Below are 17,500 nucleotides of genomic sequence, written 5' to 3' on the forward strand. Positions count from 1 at the left end.
CCTGACCTTAGAGAGACGTTTTATTTCGCTATTTGGTTAGGTCAGGGTGTGATGTGGGGTGGGCATTCTATGTTTTGTTTTTCTATGACTTTGTATTTCTATGTTTTGGCCTGGTATGGTTCTCAATCAGGGACAGCTGTCTAATCGTTCTATCTATCTACTTAGGTAGCCCTTTCCCTTGAATAAGGGTCTCAAATTTGGGAAAATGACACTCTCTAATTGTTTCATATTTTTTACATTTTGTCAGGAAATGCAGCTCCGTCCCAGGTTCTGCTGTTGTGCAGTGGTTGCACAGCCTTTCCTCTACAGGGAGCCAGGTTCTGCTGTTGTGCAGTGGTTGCACAGCCTTTCCTCTACAGGGAGCCAGGTTCTGCTGTTGTGCAGTGGTTGCACAGCCTTTCCTCTACAGGGAGCCAGGTTCTGCTGTGGTGCAGTGGTTGCACAGCCTTTCCTCTACAGGGAGCCAGGTTCTGCTGTGGTGCAGTGGTTGCACAGCCTTTCCTCTACAGGGAGCCAGGTTCTGCTGTTGTGCAGTGGTTGCACAGCCTTTCCTCTACAGGGAGCCAGGTTCTGCTGTTGTGCAGTGGTTGCACAGCCTTTCCTCTACAGGGAGCCAGGTTTTCCTGTGTCTACCCTTCTCAATGCCAAGGAAGTGCTCACTGAGCCTGTACTTTGTCAAGGTCAACCTGAAGAGATGCCTTGCATTCGGGCGCCGCCCCCAGAAGGGGGAGAGAGCTGGCCTGAAGAGATGCCTTGCATTCGGGCGCCGCCCCAGAAGGGGAGAGAGCTGACCTGAAGAGATGCCTTGCATTCGGGCGCCGCCCCCAGAAGGGGGAGAGAGCTGGCCTGAAGAGATGCCTTGCATTCGGGCGCCGCCCCCAGAAGGGGGAGAGAGCTGGCCTGAAGAGATGCCTTGCATTCGGGCGCCGCCCCCAGAAGGGGAGAGAGCTGCTGACCTGAAGAGATGCCTGCCTGAAGAGATGCCTTGCATTCGGGCGCCGCCCCCAGAAGGGGAGAGAGGGAGAGAGCTGACCTGAAGAGATGCCTTGCATTCGGGCGCCGCCCCCAGAAGGGGGAGTGAGCGGGCCATCGACGGAACGAGGAAGAACTAGACTAGCAGTAGAAGTTGAATGGGTTAAACTGATGCAGGAGTTGGGGAACGAGGATGCATCTGTCATTAGTAATGTTTCACAGTAACATGTCAAACTGACCCTTTACAGAAATAGCTCGCCACAAGGTTAGAATATGACTCAGCGCTAAAACCGACCTGGTCCCGAAAAGAGCATATAAGGAGCGTGCCTTCCTTAAGAGGGCATGATAGTGCTACTTGACTTATCACCGACGGACAGCTCGGACAGGTCATATCTGACTTTCATACTCTAGAACAATTGTATCTCTTGACTTCTGATTTCTGAGACGACTTGTATCACTCTCGACGGGGGCACCTTAACGGTCCACGACAAGTTTTTTCCTTATAATTTTACAATCCGCAACGAACCAGTTCTCATCTGAGGTCTTTTTTGTTTTGTTTCTTATCAATTTCAATTGTGCTTCTTTTGCCGTTTGCCTGAATATAGAGTAGGTGTTTTTTTCTGCTAGATTGATGCCTTCTCCATCTCTCCCACTCTGTCTCTCTCTCTGTCTCTCCCTCTCTGTCCCCCCACCCCCAAAGGTATATGAGATGTTGGTAGAGAGTGGGGAACTGGACAACACCTACATAATCTACACGGCTGACCACGGCTACCACATTGGCCAGTTTGGGCTGGTCAAGGGGAAGTCCATGCCCTACGACTTTGACATCAGAGTGCCCTTCTTTCTCCGCGGGCCCAACGTCGAACCTGGAGCTGTGTAAGTAAGCCATGTCCAAGCCACAGGGTAGGAGCCTGTTTCTGTATTTCCTGTTTCTGTATTTTCTCCTGTTTCTGTATTTCCTGTTTCTGTATTTCCTGTTTCTGCATCATTTCTGTTTCTGTATTTTCTGTTTTTGTATTTCCTGTTTCTGTTTCATTTCCTGTTTCTGCATCTCCTGTTTCTGTATTTCCTGTTTCTGTATTTCCTGTTTCTGTATTTCCTGTTTCTGCATCTCCTGTTTCTGCATCTCCTGTTTCTGCATTTCCTGTTTCTGCATCTCCTGTTTCTGCATTTCCTGTTTCTGCATCTGTTTTTGTATTTCCTGTTTCTGCATTTCCTGTTTCTTTCTGCATTTCCTGTTTCTGTATTTCCTGTTTCTGTATTTCCTGTTTCTGCATCTCCTGTTTCTGCATTTCCTGTTTCTGCATTTCCAGTTTCTGCATTTCCTGTTTCTGTTTCTGCATTTCCTGTTTTTGTATTTCCTGTTTCTGTTTTTCATTTCCTGTTTCTGCATCTCCTTTCTGCATTTCCTGTTTCTGTATTTCCTGTATTTCTGCATTTCCTGTTTCTGTATTTCCTGTTTCTGCATTTCTTGTTTCTGCATCTCCTGTTTCTGTATTTCCTGTTTCTGTATTTCCTGTTTCTGTATTTCCTGTTTCTGCATCTCCTGTTTCTGCATTTCCTTTTTCTGCATTTCCTGTTTCTGTATTTCCTGTTTCTGCATCTCCTGTTTCTGCATCTCCTGTTTCTGCATTTCCTGATTCTGTATTTCCTGTTTTTGTATTTCCTGTTTAAATATTTCCTGTTTTTGTATTTCCTGTTTCTGCATCTCCTGTCTTTGTATTTCCTGTTTCTGCATTTCCTGTCTCTGCATTTCCTGTTTCTGCATTTCCTGTTTCTGTATTTCTGTATTTCCTGTTTCTGTATTTCCTGTATTTCCTGTTTCTGCATCTCCTGTTTCTGTATTTCCTGTTTCTGTATTTCCTGTTTTTGTATTTCCTGTTTCTGCATCTCCTGTTTCTGTATTTCCTGTTTCTGCATCTCCTGTTTCTGTATTTCCTGTTTCTGCATCTACTGTTTCTGTATTTCAGTAGCGTGGGGTCGCTTGATGTACAAGTACACCTCGTGGACCAGGCGCTTGTCTGTTGCAGGGAGTTAGCCCCCCTCAATCCATCTCCTAATGCTGAGTGCCAAGCATTAGTTGTGTCTGTTGGTGTTAATGACGTTGTTGTACTGTTCTTCCCCAGTGTCCCTCAGCTGGTGTTGAACATTGATCTGGCCCCCACCATACTGCACATGGCTGGGCTGGACACGCCTCCAGACATGGACGGGAAGTCCATCCTCAAACTACTGGACCAGGAGAAGACTGGAAACAGGTGGGAATGGGGTTCATATACAACAGGTAGGAATGGGGTTCATATACAACAGGTAGGAATGGGGTTCATATACAACAGGTAGGAATGGGGATTATATACAACATGGAAGGAAAGGGGTTCATATACAACAGGTAGGAATGGGGTTCATATACAACAGGTAGGAATGGGGTTCATATACATCAGGTAGGAATGGGGTTCATATACATCAGGTAGGAGTGGGGTGATATACAACAGGTAGGAATGGGGTGATATACAACAGGTAGGAATGGGGTTCATATATATCAGGTAGGAATGGGGTTCATATACAACAGGTAGGAATGGGGTTCATGTACATCAGGTAGGAATGGGGTTCATATACAACAGGTAGGAATGGGGTGATATACATCAGGTGGGAATGGGGTTCATATACATCAGGTAGGAATGGGGTGATATACAACAGGTAGGAATGGGGTTCATATACAACAGGTAGGAATGGGGTTCATATACAACAGGTAGGAATGGGGTTCATATACAACAGGTAGGAATGGGGTTCATATACAACAGGTAGGAATGGGGTTCATATACAACAGGTAGGAATGGGGTTCATATACAACAGGTAGGAATGGGGTTCATATACAACAGGTAGGAATGGGGTTCATATACATCAGGTGGGAATGGGGTTCATATACATCAGGTAGGAATGGGGTTCATATACAACAGGTAGGAATGGGGTTCATGTACATCAGGTAGGAATGGGGTTCATATACAACAGGTAGGAATGGGGTGATATACATCAGGTGGGAATGGGGTTCATATACATCAGGTGGGAATGGGGTGATATACAACAGGTAGAAATGGGGTTCATATACAACAGGTAGAAATGGGGTTCATATACAACAGGTAGGAATGGGGTGATATACAACAGGTAGGAATGGGGTTCATATACATCAGGTAGGAATGGGGTGATATACAACAGGTAGGAATGGGGTTCATATACAACAGGTAGGAATGGGGTGATATACAACAGGTAGGAATGGGGTTCATATACAACAGGTAGGAATTGGGTTCATATACAACAGGTAGGAATGGGGTTCATATACAACAGGTAGGAATGGGGTGATATACAACAGGTAGGAATGGGGTGATATACAACAGGTAGGAATGGGGTTCATATACAACAGGTAGGAATGGGGTTCATATACAACAGGTAGGAATGGGGTTCATATACATCAGGTAGGAATGGGGTTCATATATACAGGTAGGAGTGGGGTGATATACAACAGGTAGGAATGGGGTTCATATACAACAGGTAGGAATGGGGTTCATATATATCAGGTAGGAATGGGGTTCATATACAACAGGTAGGAATGGGGTGATATACAACAGGTAGGAATGGGGTTCATACAGGTAGGAATGGGGTCAGGTAGGAATACATCAGGTAGGAATGGGGTGATATACAACAGGTAGGAATGGGGTGATATACAACAGGTAGGAATGGGGTGATATACATATACAACAGGTAGGAATGGGGTTCATATACAACAGGTAGGAATGGGGTTCATATACAACAGGTAGGAATGGGGTGATATACAACAGGTAGGAATGGGGTTCATATACATCAGGTAGGAATGATATACAACAGGTAGGAATGGGGTTCATATACAACAGGTAGGAATGGGGTGATATACAACAGGTAGGAATGGGGTTCATATACAACAGGTAGGAATGGGGTTCATATACACAGGTAGGAATGGGGTTCATATACAACAGGTAGGAATGGGGATATACAACAGGTAGGAATGGGGATATACAACAGGTAGGAATGGGGTGATATGGTAGGAATGGGGTTCATATACAACAGGTAGGAATGGGGTTGATATACAACAGGTAGGAATGGGGTGATATACAACAGGTAGGAATGGGGTTCATATACAACAGGTAGGAATGGGGTTCATATACAACAGGTAGGAATGGGGTGATATACAACAGGTAGGAATGGGGTGATATACAACACAGGTAGGAATGGGGTTCTTATACAACAGGTAGGAATGGGGTATACACAGGTAGGAATGGGGTTCATATACAACAGGTAGGAATGGGGTTCATATACAACAGGTAGGAATGGGGTTCATATAGAAATGGGGTTCATATACAACAACAGGTATGAAGGGTGGCATATAATTTTGAAATATATATTCTACTCAGGCCTCCCGAGTGGTGCAGTGGTCTAAGGCACTGCATCACAGTGCTAGCTGTGCCACTAGAGATCCTGGTTTGAGTCCAGGCTCTGTCGCAGCCGGCCGCGACCGGGAGACCCATGGGGAGGCGTACATTTGGCCCAACGTCGTCCGGGTTAGGGGAGGGTTTGGCCGGCAGGGATGTTCTTGTCCCATCGGGCTTTAGAGACTCCTGTGGCGGGCCGGACGCAATGCCCGCTGACACGGTCGCCAGGTGTACGGTGTTTCCTCCGACACATTGGTGTGTCTGGCTTCCGGGTTAAGCGGGCATTGTGTCAAGAAGCAGTACGGCTTGGCAGGGTTGTGTTCCAGAGGACTCACAGCTCTCGACCTTTGCCTCTCCCGAGTCCGTACGGGAGTTGCAGCGACGAAACAAGACAGTAACTACCAATAGGATACCACGAAATTGGGGAGAAAAATCATAAAAAATTAAACACTCAACATTTAGAACACTCAACATTTAGAACACTCAACATTTAGAACACCCAACATTTAGAACACCCAACATTTAGAACACTCAACATTTAGAACACCCAACATTTAGAACACTCAACATTTAGAACACCCAACATTTAGAACACAACATTTAGAACACCAGGTAATGCCATTGAGATTAAGCATCTTTCTATTTCAAGTAAAACCTTTCCACACAAAATATATTCTGCTATAAACCATTGGATACATTTAGATCACGTCATTCTGACGTTTTAAACATTGCAGTGTTTACACACATGTTACAAAACACACAAAAAATATGTAGCGGTTACATAAAGCACACACTTCCAGTCTCAAAATAAAACATTCACAGACTAAAAGTGCATCCCAAATGGCTCCATATTCCCTATAAACTGACACTAGTCTTAGCCAGAGCACTATGGGAAATAGGGAGACAGAGCAAGGTAAAACAAAACATCTGTGGGATATCGATCCTGTAAACCAAGTCAATGATTCAGGGTTTCACGTTGAACACATTTCAGTTCCTTATCTTGACTCCGCAAATCTTTAGGAATCTTATAATCATAGCTCTGGCTGTGCACTGGCAGACCAACGTAGCTCATGGTTTGGAGTCCCAAATGGCACCCTATTCCCTACGTAGTGCACTGCTTTTGACCAGGATCCTATGGGTAACTCAATTTGTCCTGGTCAAATGGAGTGCACTACGTAGGGCGCCATTTGGAAAGGAGCCATTGGTAAGTGTAATGTCAGGCCCACTTTGAATTCTATCAACTAAAGAGGCATTCTGTCTTTCCAGATTCAAACGCAATCGGAAACCCAAAGTCTGGAGAGATACATTCCTGGTGGAGAGAGGGTAAACTGACACACGCACACACACACACACGGAGGTGCCCTCACACTGTCAAAACTCAGTGTCCTCTTCAGACAAGCACACACACACACAGGCCGGTTGGGGATATCTATTTTTAGCATTATTTGGTCGACGTTAGGAGCTATAAATGCCTGCCTGGTGCTTCGTGAAAGTTCACACATGGAAGCGATTGACACTAAGAGCTTTAAAGTGACATATGTTTGTCATTTAAAAAAAAAACTTTGTTGCTTTTCTGCTCTGTGGTGCCTGCATTGGAAGACTGGTAAGGCTGGTGACATTTGGGATATAACCCTCACACACACAGTCATCCACTCCTGTTCCCCTGTTCTGTTCCAGTTAACTGCCTCCCATTCCCTTCAGCTCATTGGCTGTTCTGTTCTGTTCCAGTTAACTGCCTCCCATTCCCTTCAGCTCATTGGCTGCTCTGTTCTGTTCCAGTTAACTGCCTCCCATTCCCTTCAGCTCATTGGCTGCTCTGTTCAGTTCCAGGAAACTGCCTCCCATTCAGCTCATTGGCTGCTCTGTTCTGTTCCAGTTAACTGCCTCCCATTCCCTTCAGCTCATTGGCTGCTCTGTTCAGTTCCAGTTAACTGCCTCCCATTCCCTTCACCTCATTGGTTGCTCTGTTCTGTTCCAGTTAACTGCCTCCCATTCCCTTCAGCTCATTGGCTGCTCTGTTCAGTTCCAGGAAACTGCCTCCCATTCCCTTCACCTCATTGGTTGCTCTGTTCTGTTCCAGTTAACTGCCTCCCATTCAGCTCATTGGCTGCTCTGTTCTGTTCCAGTTAACTGCCTCCCATTCCCTTCACCTCATTGGCTGCTCCGTTCTGTTCCAGTTAACTGCCTCCCATTCCCTTCACCTCATTGGCTGCTCCGTTCTGTTCCAGTTAACTGCCTCCCATTCCCTTCACCTCATTGGCTGCTCCGTTCTGTTCCAGTTAACTGCCTCCCATTCCCTTCACCTCATTGGCTGCTCCGTTCTGTTCCAGTTAACTGCCTCCCATTCCCTTCACCTCATTGGCTGCTCCGTTCTGTTCCAGTTAACTGCCTCCCATTCCCTTCACCTCATTGGTTGCTTTGTTCTGTTCCAGTTAACTGCCTCCCATTCCCTTCACCTCATTGGCTGCTCCGTTCTGTTCCAGTTAACTGCCTCCCATTCCCTTCACCTCATTGGCTGCTCCGTTCTGTTCCAGTTAACTGCCTCCCATTCCCTTCAGCTCATTGGCTGTTCTGTTCCAGTTAACTGCCTCCCATTCCCTTCAGCTCATTGGCTGCTCTGTTCAGTTCCAGGAAACTGCCTCCCATTCCCTTCAGCTCATTGGCTGTTCTGTTCCGGTTAACTGCCTCCCATTCAGCTCATTGGCTGCTCTGTTCTGTTCCAGGAAACTGCCTCCCATTCCCTTCAGCTCATTGGCTGTTCTGTTCCGGTTAACTGCCTCCCATTCAGCTCATTGGCTGCTCTGTTCTGTTCCAGGAAACTGCCTCCCATTCCCTTCAGCTAATTGGCTGTTCTGTTCCGGTTAACTGCCTCCCATTCAGCTCATTGGCTGCTCTGTTCTGTTCCAGGAAACTGCTTTAAAAATGGTCAAGTTGTTGAGTAATGACTATCTCACATCCTGTAATACAGTGAGCTCCAACAGTATTGGGACAGTGACAGTTTTGTTTCTGTACTCTGTACTTTGGATTGATGACATTAAAGTGCTGCCTGTCAGCTTTAATTTGAGGGTATTTTTTATCCATAACAGGTAAACCTTTTAGAGATTACATCACTTCCTGTACATAGTTCCCCCGTTTTAGGGGACAAAAAGTATTGGAACAAATTCACTTACCAGTGTAGTATTTGGTCCCATATTCCTAGCACACAATGACTACATTAAGCTTTTGACTCTTCAAACTTGTTGTTGCATTTGCAGTTTGTTTTTGGTTGTTTCACATGTTGTGGAAATGATTGGTAAACAGAGGATTGTGTCATTTTGGAGTCACTTTTATTGTAAATTAAAAATATCAATGCTACCATGATTTTGGATAGTCCTGAATGAATTGTGAATAATGATGAGTGAGAAAGTTAGCCACAAAAAATATCATATCCCCAAGACATGCTAACCTCTCACCATTACAATAACATGGGAGGATAGCATTTTATATCATATCCCCAAGACATGCTAACCTCTCACCATTACAATAACATGGGAGGATAGCATTTTATATCATATCCCCAAGACATGCTAACCTCTCACCATTACAATAACATGGGAGGATAGCATTTTATATCATATCCCCAAGACATGCTAACCTCTCACCATTACAATAACATGGGAGGATAGCATTTTATATCATATCCCCAAGACATGCTAACCTCTCACCATTACAATAACATGGGAGGATAGCATTTTATATCATATCCCCAAGACATGCTAACCTCTCACCATTACAATAACATGGGAGGTTAGCATTTTATATCATATCCCCAAGACATGCTAACCTCTCACCATTACAATAACATTGGGAGGATAGCATTTTATATCATATCCCCAAGACATGCTAACCTCTCACCATTACAATAACATGGGAGGTTAGCATTTTATATCATATCCCCAAGACATGCTAACCTCTCACCATTACAATAACATGGGAGGTTAGCATTTTATATCATATCCCCAAGACATGCTAACCTCTCACCATTACAATAACATGGGAGGATAGCATTTTTATATCATATCACCCAAGACATGCTAACCTCTCACCATTACAATAACATGGGAGGATAGCATTTTATATCATATCCCCAAGACATGCTAACCTCTCACCATTACAATAACATGGGAGGTTAGCATTTTATATCATATCCCCAAGACATGCTAACCTCTCACCATTACAATAACATGGGAGGATAGCATTTTATATCATATCCCCAAGACATGCTAACCTCTCACCATTACAATAACATGGGAGGATAGCATTTTATCATATCATATCCCCAAGACATGCTAACCTCTCACCATTACAATAACATGGGAGGATAGCATTTTATATCATATCCCCAAGACATGCTAACCTCTCACCATTACAATAACATGGGAGGATAGCATTTTATATCATATCCCCAAGACATGCTAACCTCTCACCATTACAATAACATGGGAGGATAGCATTTTATATCATATCCCCAAGACATGCTAACCTCTCACCATTACAATAACATGGGAGGATAGCATTTTATATCATATCCCCAAGACATGATAACCTCTCACCATTACAATAACATGGGAGGATAGCATTTCATATCATATCTCCAAGACATGCTAACCTCTCACCATTACAATAACATGGGAGGATAGCATTTTATATCATATCCCCAAGACATGCTAACCTCTCACCATTACAATAACATGGGAGGTTAGCATGTTATATCATATCCCCAAGACATGCTAACCTCTCACCATTACAATAACATGGGAGGATAGCATTTCATATCATATCCCCAAGACATGATAACCTCTCACCATTACAATAACATGGGAGGTTAGCATTTCATATCATATCCCCAAGACATGATAACCTCTCACCATTACAATAACATGGGAGGTTAGCATGTTATATCATATCCCCAAGACATGCTAACCTCTCACCATTACAATAACATGGGAGGATAGCATTTCATATCATATCCCCAAGACATGATAACCTCTCACCATTACAATAACATGGGAGGTTAGCATTTCATATCATATCCCCAAGACATGATAACCTCTCACCATTACAATAACATGGGAGGATAGCATTTTATATCATATCCCCAATACATGATAACCTCTCACCATTACAATAACATGGGAGGTTAGCATTTCATATCATATCCCCAAGACATGATAACCTCTCACCATTACAATAACATGGGAGGTTAGCATTTCATATCATATCCCCAAGACATGATAACCTCTCACCATTACAATAACATGGGAGGATAGCATTTTATATCATATCCCCAAGACATGATAACCTCTCACCATTACAATAACATGGGAGGATAGCATTTCATATCATATCCCCAAGACATGATAACCTCTCACCATTACAATAACATGGGAGGATAGCATTTCATATCATATCCCCAAGACATGATAACCTCTCACCATTACAATAACATGGGAGGATAGCATTTCATATCATATCCCCAAGACATGCTAACCTCTCACCATTACAATAACATGGGAGGATAGCATTTCATATCATATCCCCAAGACATGATAACCTCTCACCATTACAATAACATGGGAGGATAGCATTTTATATCATATCCCCAAGACATGATAACCTCTCACCATTACAATAACATGGGAGGATAGCATTTTATATCATATCTCCAAGACATGCTAACCTCTCACCATTACAATAACATGGGAGGTTAGCATTTTATATCATATCTCCAAGACATGCTAACCTCTCACCATTACAATAACATGGGAGGTTAGCATTTTATATCATATCTCCAAGACATGATAACCTCACACCATTACAATAACATGGGAGGATAGCATTTTATATCATATCTCCAAGACATGCTAACCTCTCACCATTACAATAACATGGGAGGTTAGCATTTTATATCATATCTCCAAGACATGATAACCTCACACCATTACAATAACATGGGAGGATAGCATTTTATATCATATCTCCAAGACATGCTAACCTCTCACCATTACAATAACATGGGAGGTTAGCCTTTTGGGTGGGGTATGATATTTATGCCTCTTACTTGCTAAAATGTAGGGCCATGCACAAAACAAAGTGCTGTAATTTCTAAATGGTTCACCCGATATGGATGAATATACTCTTAAATTATAGCTGACAGTCTACACTCATAGTCACTTTATCATTTAAAATCCAGAGTGCTGGAGTACTGAGCCAAATCAAACAACAGAATTGTTACTATCCCAATACTTTTGGAGCTCCCTGTATTCTCATGGTCAGAACCATTGTGTTATGTGCAACTGTCCTTGGCTGTAATTGTAGCTCCAGCACATTACCTACGGTCTGAGCTCCATCTACACTAACACTACGTTCTGTCTCTGGATGCCAAGAAAGCCATCCCCGGACTCTGACCCATCCCATATGTAGTGCCTCTGGTCAAATGGTACCCTATTCCCTATGTAGTGTCTCTAGTCAAATGGTACTCTATTCCCTATGTAGTGGTTTTGACAGGACCTATAGGGAATAGGGTACCATTTGGGGTGCACCCTGCCCTTCTCTCTACCCAGCCCTGGCCAGCTCTACCGTGGGCCAAGCACATTGACCTCCCCCTGGCTTTGGCTCACTGGCACCACTCTAGCCCGCAGATCCACACGGCCCTGCCAACCAATAGCCAACTGTTCTGCCAACCACCGCCTGCCAACTTCCTGCCTCCGCTAACACTGACTACATTCTCCAGACACACAGACATAATCGCTATGACAACAACACTGTGACCCTAAAGTACAACCTGTCCCCTTGGCTTTGAGAGTGTTTGGGACTGCTGTCCTGTCTGACAAGATAGAGCTAACAGAGAAGTTACTCACTAGTGGTTGTAGCTCTGTATTGTAGCGTTAGAGGTTAACAGACGTTGTTTATGTACTGGCAATGCTTCAGCTTTGTAGCCAAGTTCTACAACCATTTTACTCCGTCTTTATATTTAAGGTACCAGACTGATTCTGGGTTCAGCCAAAAATATAATTGTCTAGACAAGGCAACAATAATAGGTTTGTCAACATGTCAGTTGGCTAGAGCAGCAACAGGTCGCAGTTGGAAATGAGAACTGGTTCTCAACTAGCCTAGCTGTTAAAAGGTGAAATTTAAAAATATATACATATATTTTTTTTAAACAGACTAGCCCTGGGCTAACAGAGAACAGACTAGCCCTGGGCTAACAGAGAACAGACTATCACTGGGCTAACAGAGAGCACACTAGCCCTGGGCTAACAGAGAACAGACTAGCACTGGGCTAACAGAGAATGGACTAGCCCTGGGCTAACAGGGAACAGACTAGCCCTGGGCTAACAGAAAACAGACTAAGCCTGGGCTAACAGAGACCATACTAGCGCTGGGCTAACAGAGACCAGACTAGCCCTGGGCTAACAGAGAGCCCTGGGCTAACAGAGACCAGACTAGCCCTGGGCTAACAGAGACCAGACTAGCCCTGGGCTAACAGAGACCAGACTAGCCCTGGGCTAACAGAGACCAGACTAGCCCTGTGCTAACAGAGACCAGACTAGCCCTGGGCTAACAGAGACCAGTACCTCTAACAGAGAACAGTCCTGGGCTAACAGAGAACAGATCCTGACTAACAGAGAACAGACTAGCCCTGGGCTAACAGAGATTAGACTAGCCCTGGACTAACAGAGAACAGACTAGCGCTGGGCTAACAGAGAACAGACTAGTCCTAACCCTGACCTGTATCCTAATCTGGGCATCTTCTGTCCTAATCCTGACCTGTCCTAACGGCCTCTGTCCTGTCCTAACCCTGAGCCCTGACCTGTCCTGTCCTAACCCCTCCTGTCCTAACCTCTGACCTCTGTCCTAATCCTGACCTGTACCTCTGTCCTGTCCTAATCCTGAACGGTACCTCTGTCCTGTCCTAACCCTGACCTCTGTCCTAACCCTGACCTCTGTCCTAACCCTGACCTGTACCTCTGTCCTAACCCTGACCTGTACCTCTGTCCTAATCCTGACCTGTACCTCTGTCCTAATCCTGACCTGTACCTCTGTCCTGTCCTAATCCTGACCTGTACCTCTGTCCTGTCCTAATCCTGACCTGTACCTCTGTCCTAACCCTGACCTGTACTCTGTCCTAACCCTGACCTGTACCTCTGTCCTAATCCTGACCTGTACCTCTGTCCTAATCCTAACCTGACCTACCTCTGTCCTAATCCTAACCTGTACCTCTCTCCTAATCCTGACCTGTACCTCTGTCCTAATCCTAACCTGTACCTGTCCTAATCCTAACCTGTACCTCTGTCCTAATCCTAATCCTGACCTGTACCTCTGTCCTAATCCTAATCCTGACCTGTACCTCTGTCCTAATCCTAACCTGTACCTCTCTCCTAATCCTGACCTGTACCTCTGTCCTAATCCTGACCTGTACCTCTGTCCTAATCCTAATCCTGACCTGTACCTCTGTCCTAATCCTAATCCTGACCTGTACCTCTGTCCTAATCCTAATCCTGACCTGTACCTCTCTCCTAATCCTGACCTGTACCTTTGTCCTAATCCTGACCTGTACCTCTGTCCTAATCCTAATCCTGACCTGTACCTCTGTCCTAATCCTAATCCTGACCTGTACCTCTGTCCTAATCCTGACCTGTACCTCTGTCCTAATCCTAACCTGTACCTCTGTCCTAATCCTAACCTGTACCTCTGTCCTAATCCTAACCTGTACCTCTGTCCTAATCCTAACCTGTACCTCTGTCCTAATCCTAACCTGTACCTCTGTCCTAATCCTAACCTGTACCTCTGTCCTAATCCTAACCTGTACCTCTGTCCTAATCCTAACCTGTACCTCTGTCCTAATCCTAACCTGTACCTCTGTCCTAATCCTAACCTGTACCTCTGTCCTAATCCTAACCTGTACCTCTGTCCTAATCCTAACCTGTACCTCTGTCCTAATCCTGACCTGTACCTCTGTCCTAATCCTGACCTGTACCTCTGTCCTGTCCTAATCTGTACCTCTGTCCTAATATGTACCTCTCTCTTGTCCTAATCCTGATCTGTACCTCTGTCCTGTCCTAATCTGTACCTCTGTCCTGTCCCAATCTGTACCTCCCTCTTGTCCTAATCTGTACCTCCCTCTTGTCCTAATCTGTACCTATGTCCTGTCCTGATCCTAATCTGTATCTCTGTCCTGATCCTCATCTGTACCTCTCTTGTCCTAATCTGTACCTCTCTTGTCCTAATCTGTACCTCTCTTGTCCTAATCTGTACCTCTCTTGTCCTAATCTGTACCTCTCTTGTCCTAATCTGTACCTCTCTTGTCCTAATCTGTACCTCTCTTGTCCTGATCTGTACCTCTCTTGTCCTGATCTGTACCTCTCCCTGATCTGTACCTCTCCACCTCACGTGTCTCCTCTACAGTAAACTCCTGAGGAAGAGGGAGGACAGAGGTGGCAGTTCAACCACCCAGAACACCAACAGCCTGCCCAAACACAAGAAGGTCAAAGAGGTGTGTCAACAGGCAGAGTTCCAGACACCTTGTGAACAGCCTGGACAGGTATTTGTGTACAGACACACACACACACAGGCAGACATTCACTAAAGTGATCTCGTGATCTCACATGCTATATAAAGTACCTGGGAGTTCCCCCCAACATACTAACACTAAAGCATCACCCTCGTGATCTCACATGCTATATAAAGAACCTGGGGGTTCCCCCCAACATACTGACACTAAAGCATCACCCTCGTGACCTCACATGCTATATAAAGTACCTGGGGGTTCCCCCCAACATACTGACACTAAAGCATCACCCTTGTGATCTCACATGCTATATAAAGTACCTGGGAGTTCTCCCCAACATACTGACAAGTTAGAGTTTATTCCAGAAACAGTTTTTGCCAGTGGTCATGAAGTAGAAATCCTGCATTGTAGTCAGACTTAGCCATAGCAGACAGCATATACACTAAGTGGCCAGTTTATTAGGTACGTCAATCTAGTTACGGGTCGGACCCTCCTTTGCCTCCAGAACAGCCTGAATTTTTTGTGTCATGGAAGTGTTGCTCAATTGGTATCAAGGGACCTAACGTGTGCCAGGAAAACATTCTCCACACCATTACACCACCAGCCTGTACCGTTGACACCAGGCAGGATGCGATACATGGACTCATACTGCTAACGCCACTTCCTGACTCTGCCATGACGCAACAGGAACCAGGAGTTATCGGACCAGGCATTGTTCTTCCAGTGTTGGTGATGGCGGTGCCCACTGGAGCTGCTTCTACTTGTTTTTAGCTGATAGGAACCCGGTGTGGTCGTCTGCTGCAACAGCCCATCTGTGACAAGGACCGATCAGTTGTGTGTTCTGCACACCGCTGTTGTACTGCAACGTTATTTTAGCCGTTTGTGGCCCGCCTGTTAGCTTGCACCATTCTCGCCGTTCTCCTTCCACGTCTCTCTCGTCAACGAGCTGTTTTCGCCCACAGGACTGGCGCTGACTGGATGTTTATTGTTGGTCGCACCGTTCTCAGTAAACCCTAGACACGGTCATGCGGGAAAAGCCCAGGAGGCCTATTTCAGAGATATTTGAACATGGCACGTCTGGCACCGTGATCATACTGAAGGTTGCTTAGGTCACTCGTCCATTCTAACATTCAATGGAACAGTAACTGAATGCCTCGATGCCTGTCTGCCTGATTTATATAGCCAACCACAGACACGTCTCTAGGAGCAAACTGTTTTGGCGAACAGGGCCGTGTACGTAATAAACTGCCTTAACACGTTGCGTCTGTGTGCCATTCAGAGGGTGAATGGGCAAGACAAAATATTTAGGTGCTTTTGAAACGGGGGTAACGGTAGTAGGCACATCGGTTTGAGTGTGTCAAGAACTGCAATGCTATTTTTCACCCTAAAAACAGTTTCCAATTGTGTATCCAACCACCCAAAGGACATCTAGCCAACTTGACACAACTGTGGAAAGCATTGAGACAACATGGGGCCAGTATCCCTGTGAAACACTTTCTACACCTTGTAGAGTCAACATGGGGCCAGTCCCTGTGGAACGCTTTCATCCCCTTGTAGAGTCAACATGGGGCAGTATCCCTGAGGAACGCTTTCATCCCCTTGTAGAGTCAACATGGGGCCAGTATCCCTGTGGAACGCTTTCATCCCCTTGTAGAGTCAACATGGGGCCAGTATCCCTGTGGAACGCTTTCGACACCTTGTAGAGTCAACATGGGGCCAGTATCCCTGTGGAACGCTTTCGACACCTTGTAGAGTCCCACGTCCCGACGAATTGATGCTGTTCTGAGGACAAAAAGGTGTTCCTAATGTTTTGTACACTCAGTGTATATAGGGTACAAATGTGGTCTAATGTAGTGCACTGTGTAGGGAATAGGGTGCCTTTGGGCTCTGGTCTAAAGTAATGCACTGTGTAGGGAATAGGGTGCCTTTGGGCTCTGGTCTAAAGTAATGCACTGTGTAGGGAATAGGGTGCCGTTTTGGAAGCAACGTCAACAGACAGCCGTAACTCAAATAGCCGTTTACCACAATCCTACAGTAATTGGACATTTGAGCTATGTTTGAAAATGGGACTAATGTCTGGATGGTTCCCAGGCCCATTAAAGGGGGTGGCAGACCACACGCACACACACACACACACACACACACACACACACACACACACACACACACACACGCAACCAGCCACCAACCATCAAACCTGAACAATACTAATTGGCCCAATGTTCAGGTAGCACTCAGCAGTGCTTTCTGAGGCTAATGTGAACCAAACACGTTGTTAAATTTAGCACTTACATGTGCACACGTACCACTCAATCATTTATTAAAGAGAGAGAAGGGGGAAATGATGCACTTATTGATGTGCTCTCTGGTGTGTACAGTGTATGTAGCCAGCGTATGCAGCCAATATATTGTAACGGTTTTGACTTGAGGTTATTATTTATAGGGGTGCCAGGTAGGTTGTGCCTACCAGAGAAAACATTGGTTTCTCCTTTAGGTTTGGGAGAGAATGAGTCCCATCTGG

The 17,500-nt window shown here is 45.1% G+C and overlaps 1 protein-coding gene across 1 annotated transcript in view; it reads left to right on the forward strand.

Annotated features, from left to right (window-relative positions):
- LOC123991429 (extracellular sulfatase Sulf-1-like) overlaps positions 1-17,500 on the forward strand; it is an 85,129-nt gene that overhangs the window by 33,371 nt on the left and 34,258 nt on the right. Inside the window, exons 6-9 of the mRNA XM_046293017.1 lie at positions 1,673-1,848; positions 3,099-3,227; positions 6,696-6,752; positions 14,877-15,012. Coding sequence (XP_046148973.1) covers positions 1,673-1,848; positions 3,099-3,227; positions 6,696-6,752; positions 14,877-15,012 — 498 coding nt within the window. The remainder of the gene's footprint in view (positions 1-1,672; positions 1,849-3,098; positions 3,228-6,695; positions 6,753-14,876; positions 15,013-17,500) is intronic.

Source organism: Oncorhynchus gorbuscha, linkage group LG12 (assembly GCF_021184085.1).
Source record: "Oncorhynchus gorbuscha isolate QuinsamMale2020 ecotype Even-year linkage group LG12, OgorEven_v1.0, whole genome shotgun sequence".
In the NCBI taxonomy this organism is placed as follows: domain Eukaryota; kingdom Metazoa; phylum Chordata; class Actinopteri; order Salmoniformes; family Salmonidae; genus Oncorhynchus; species Oncorhynchus gorbuscha.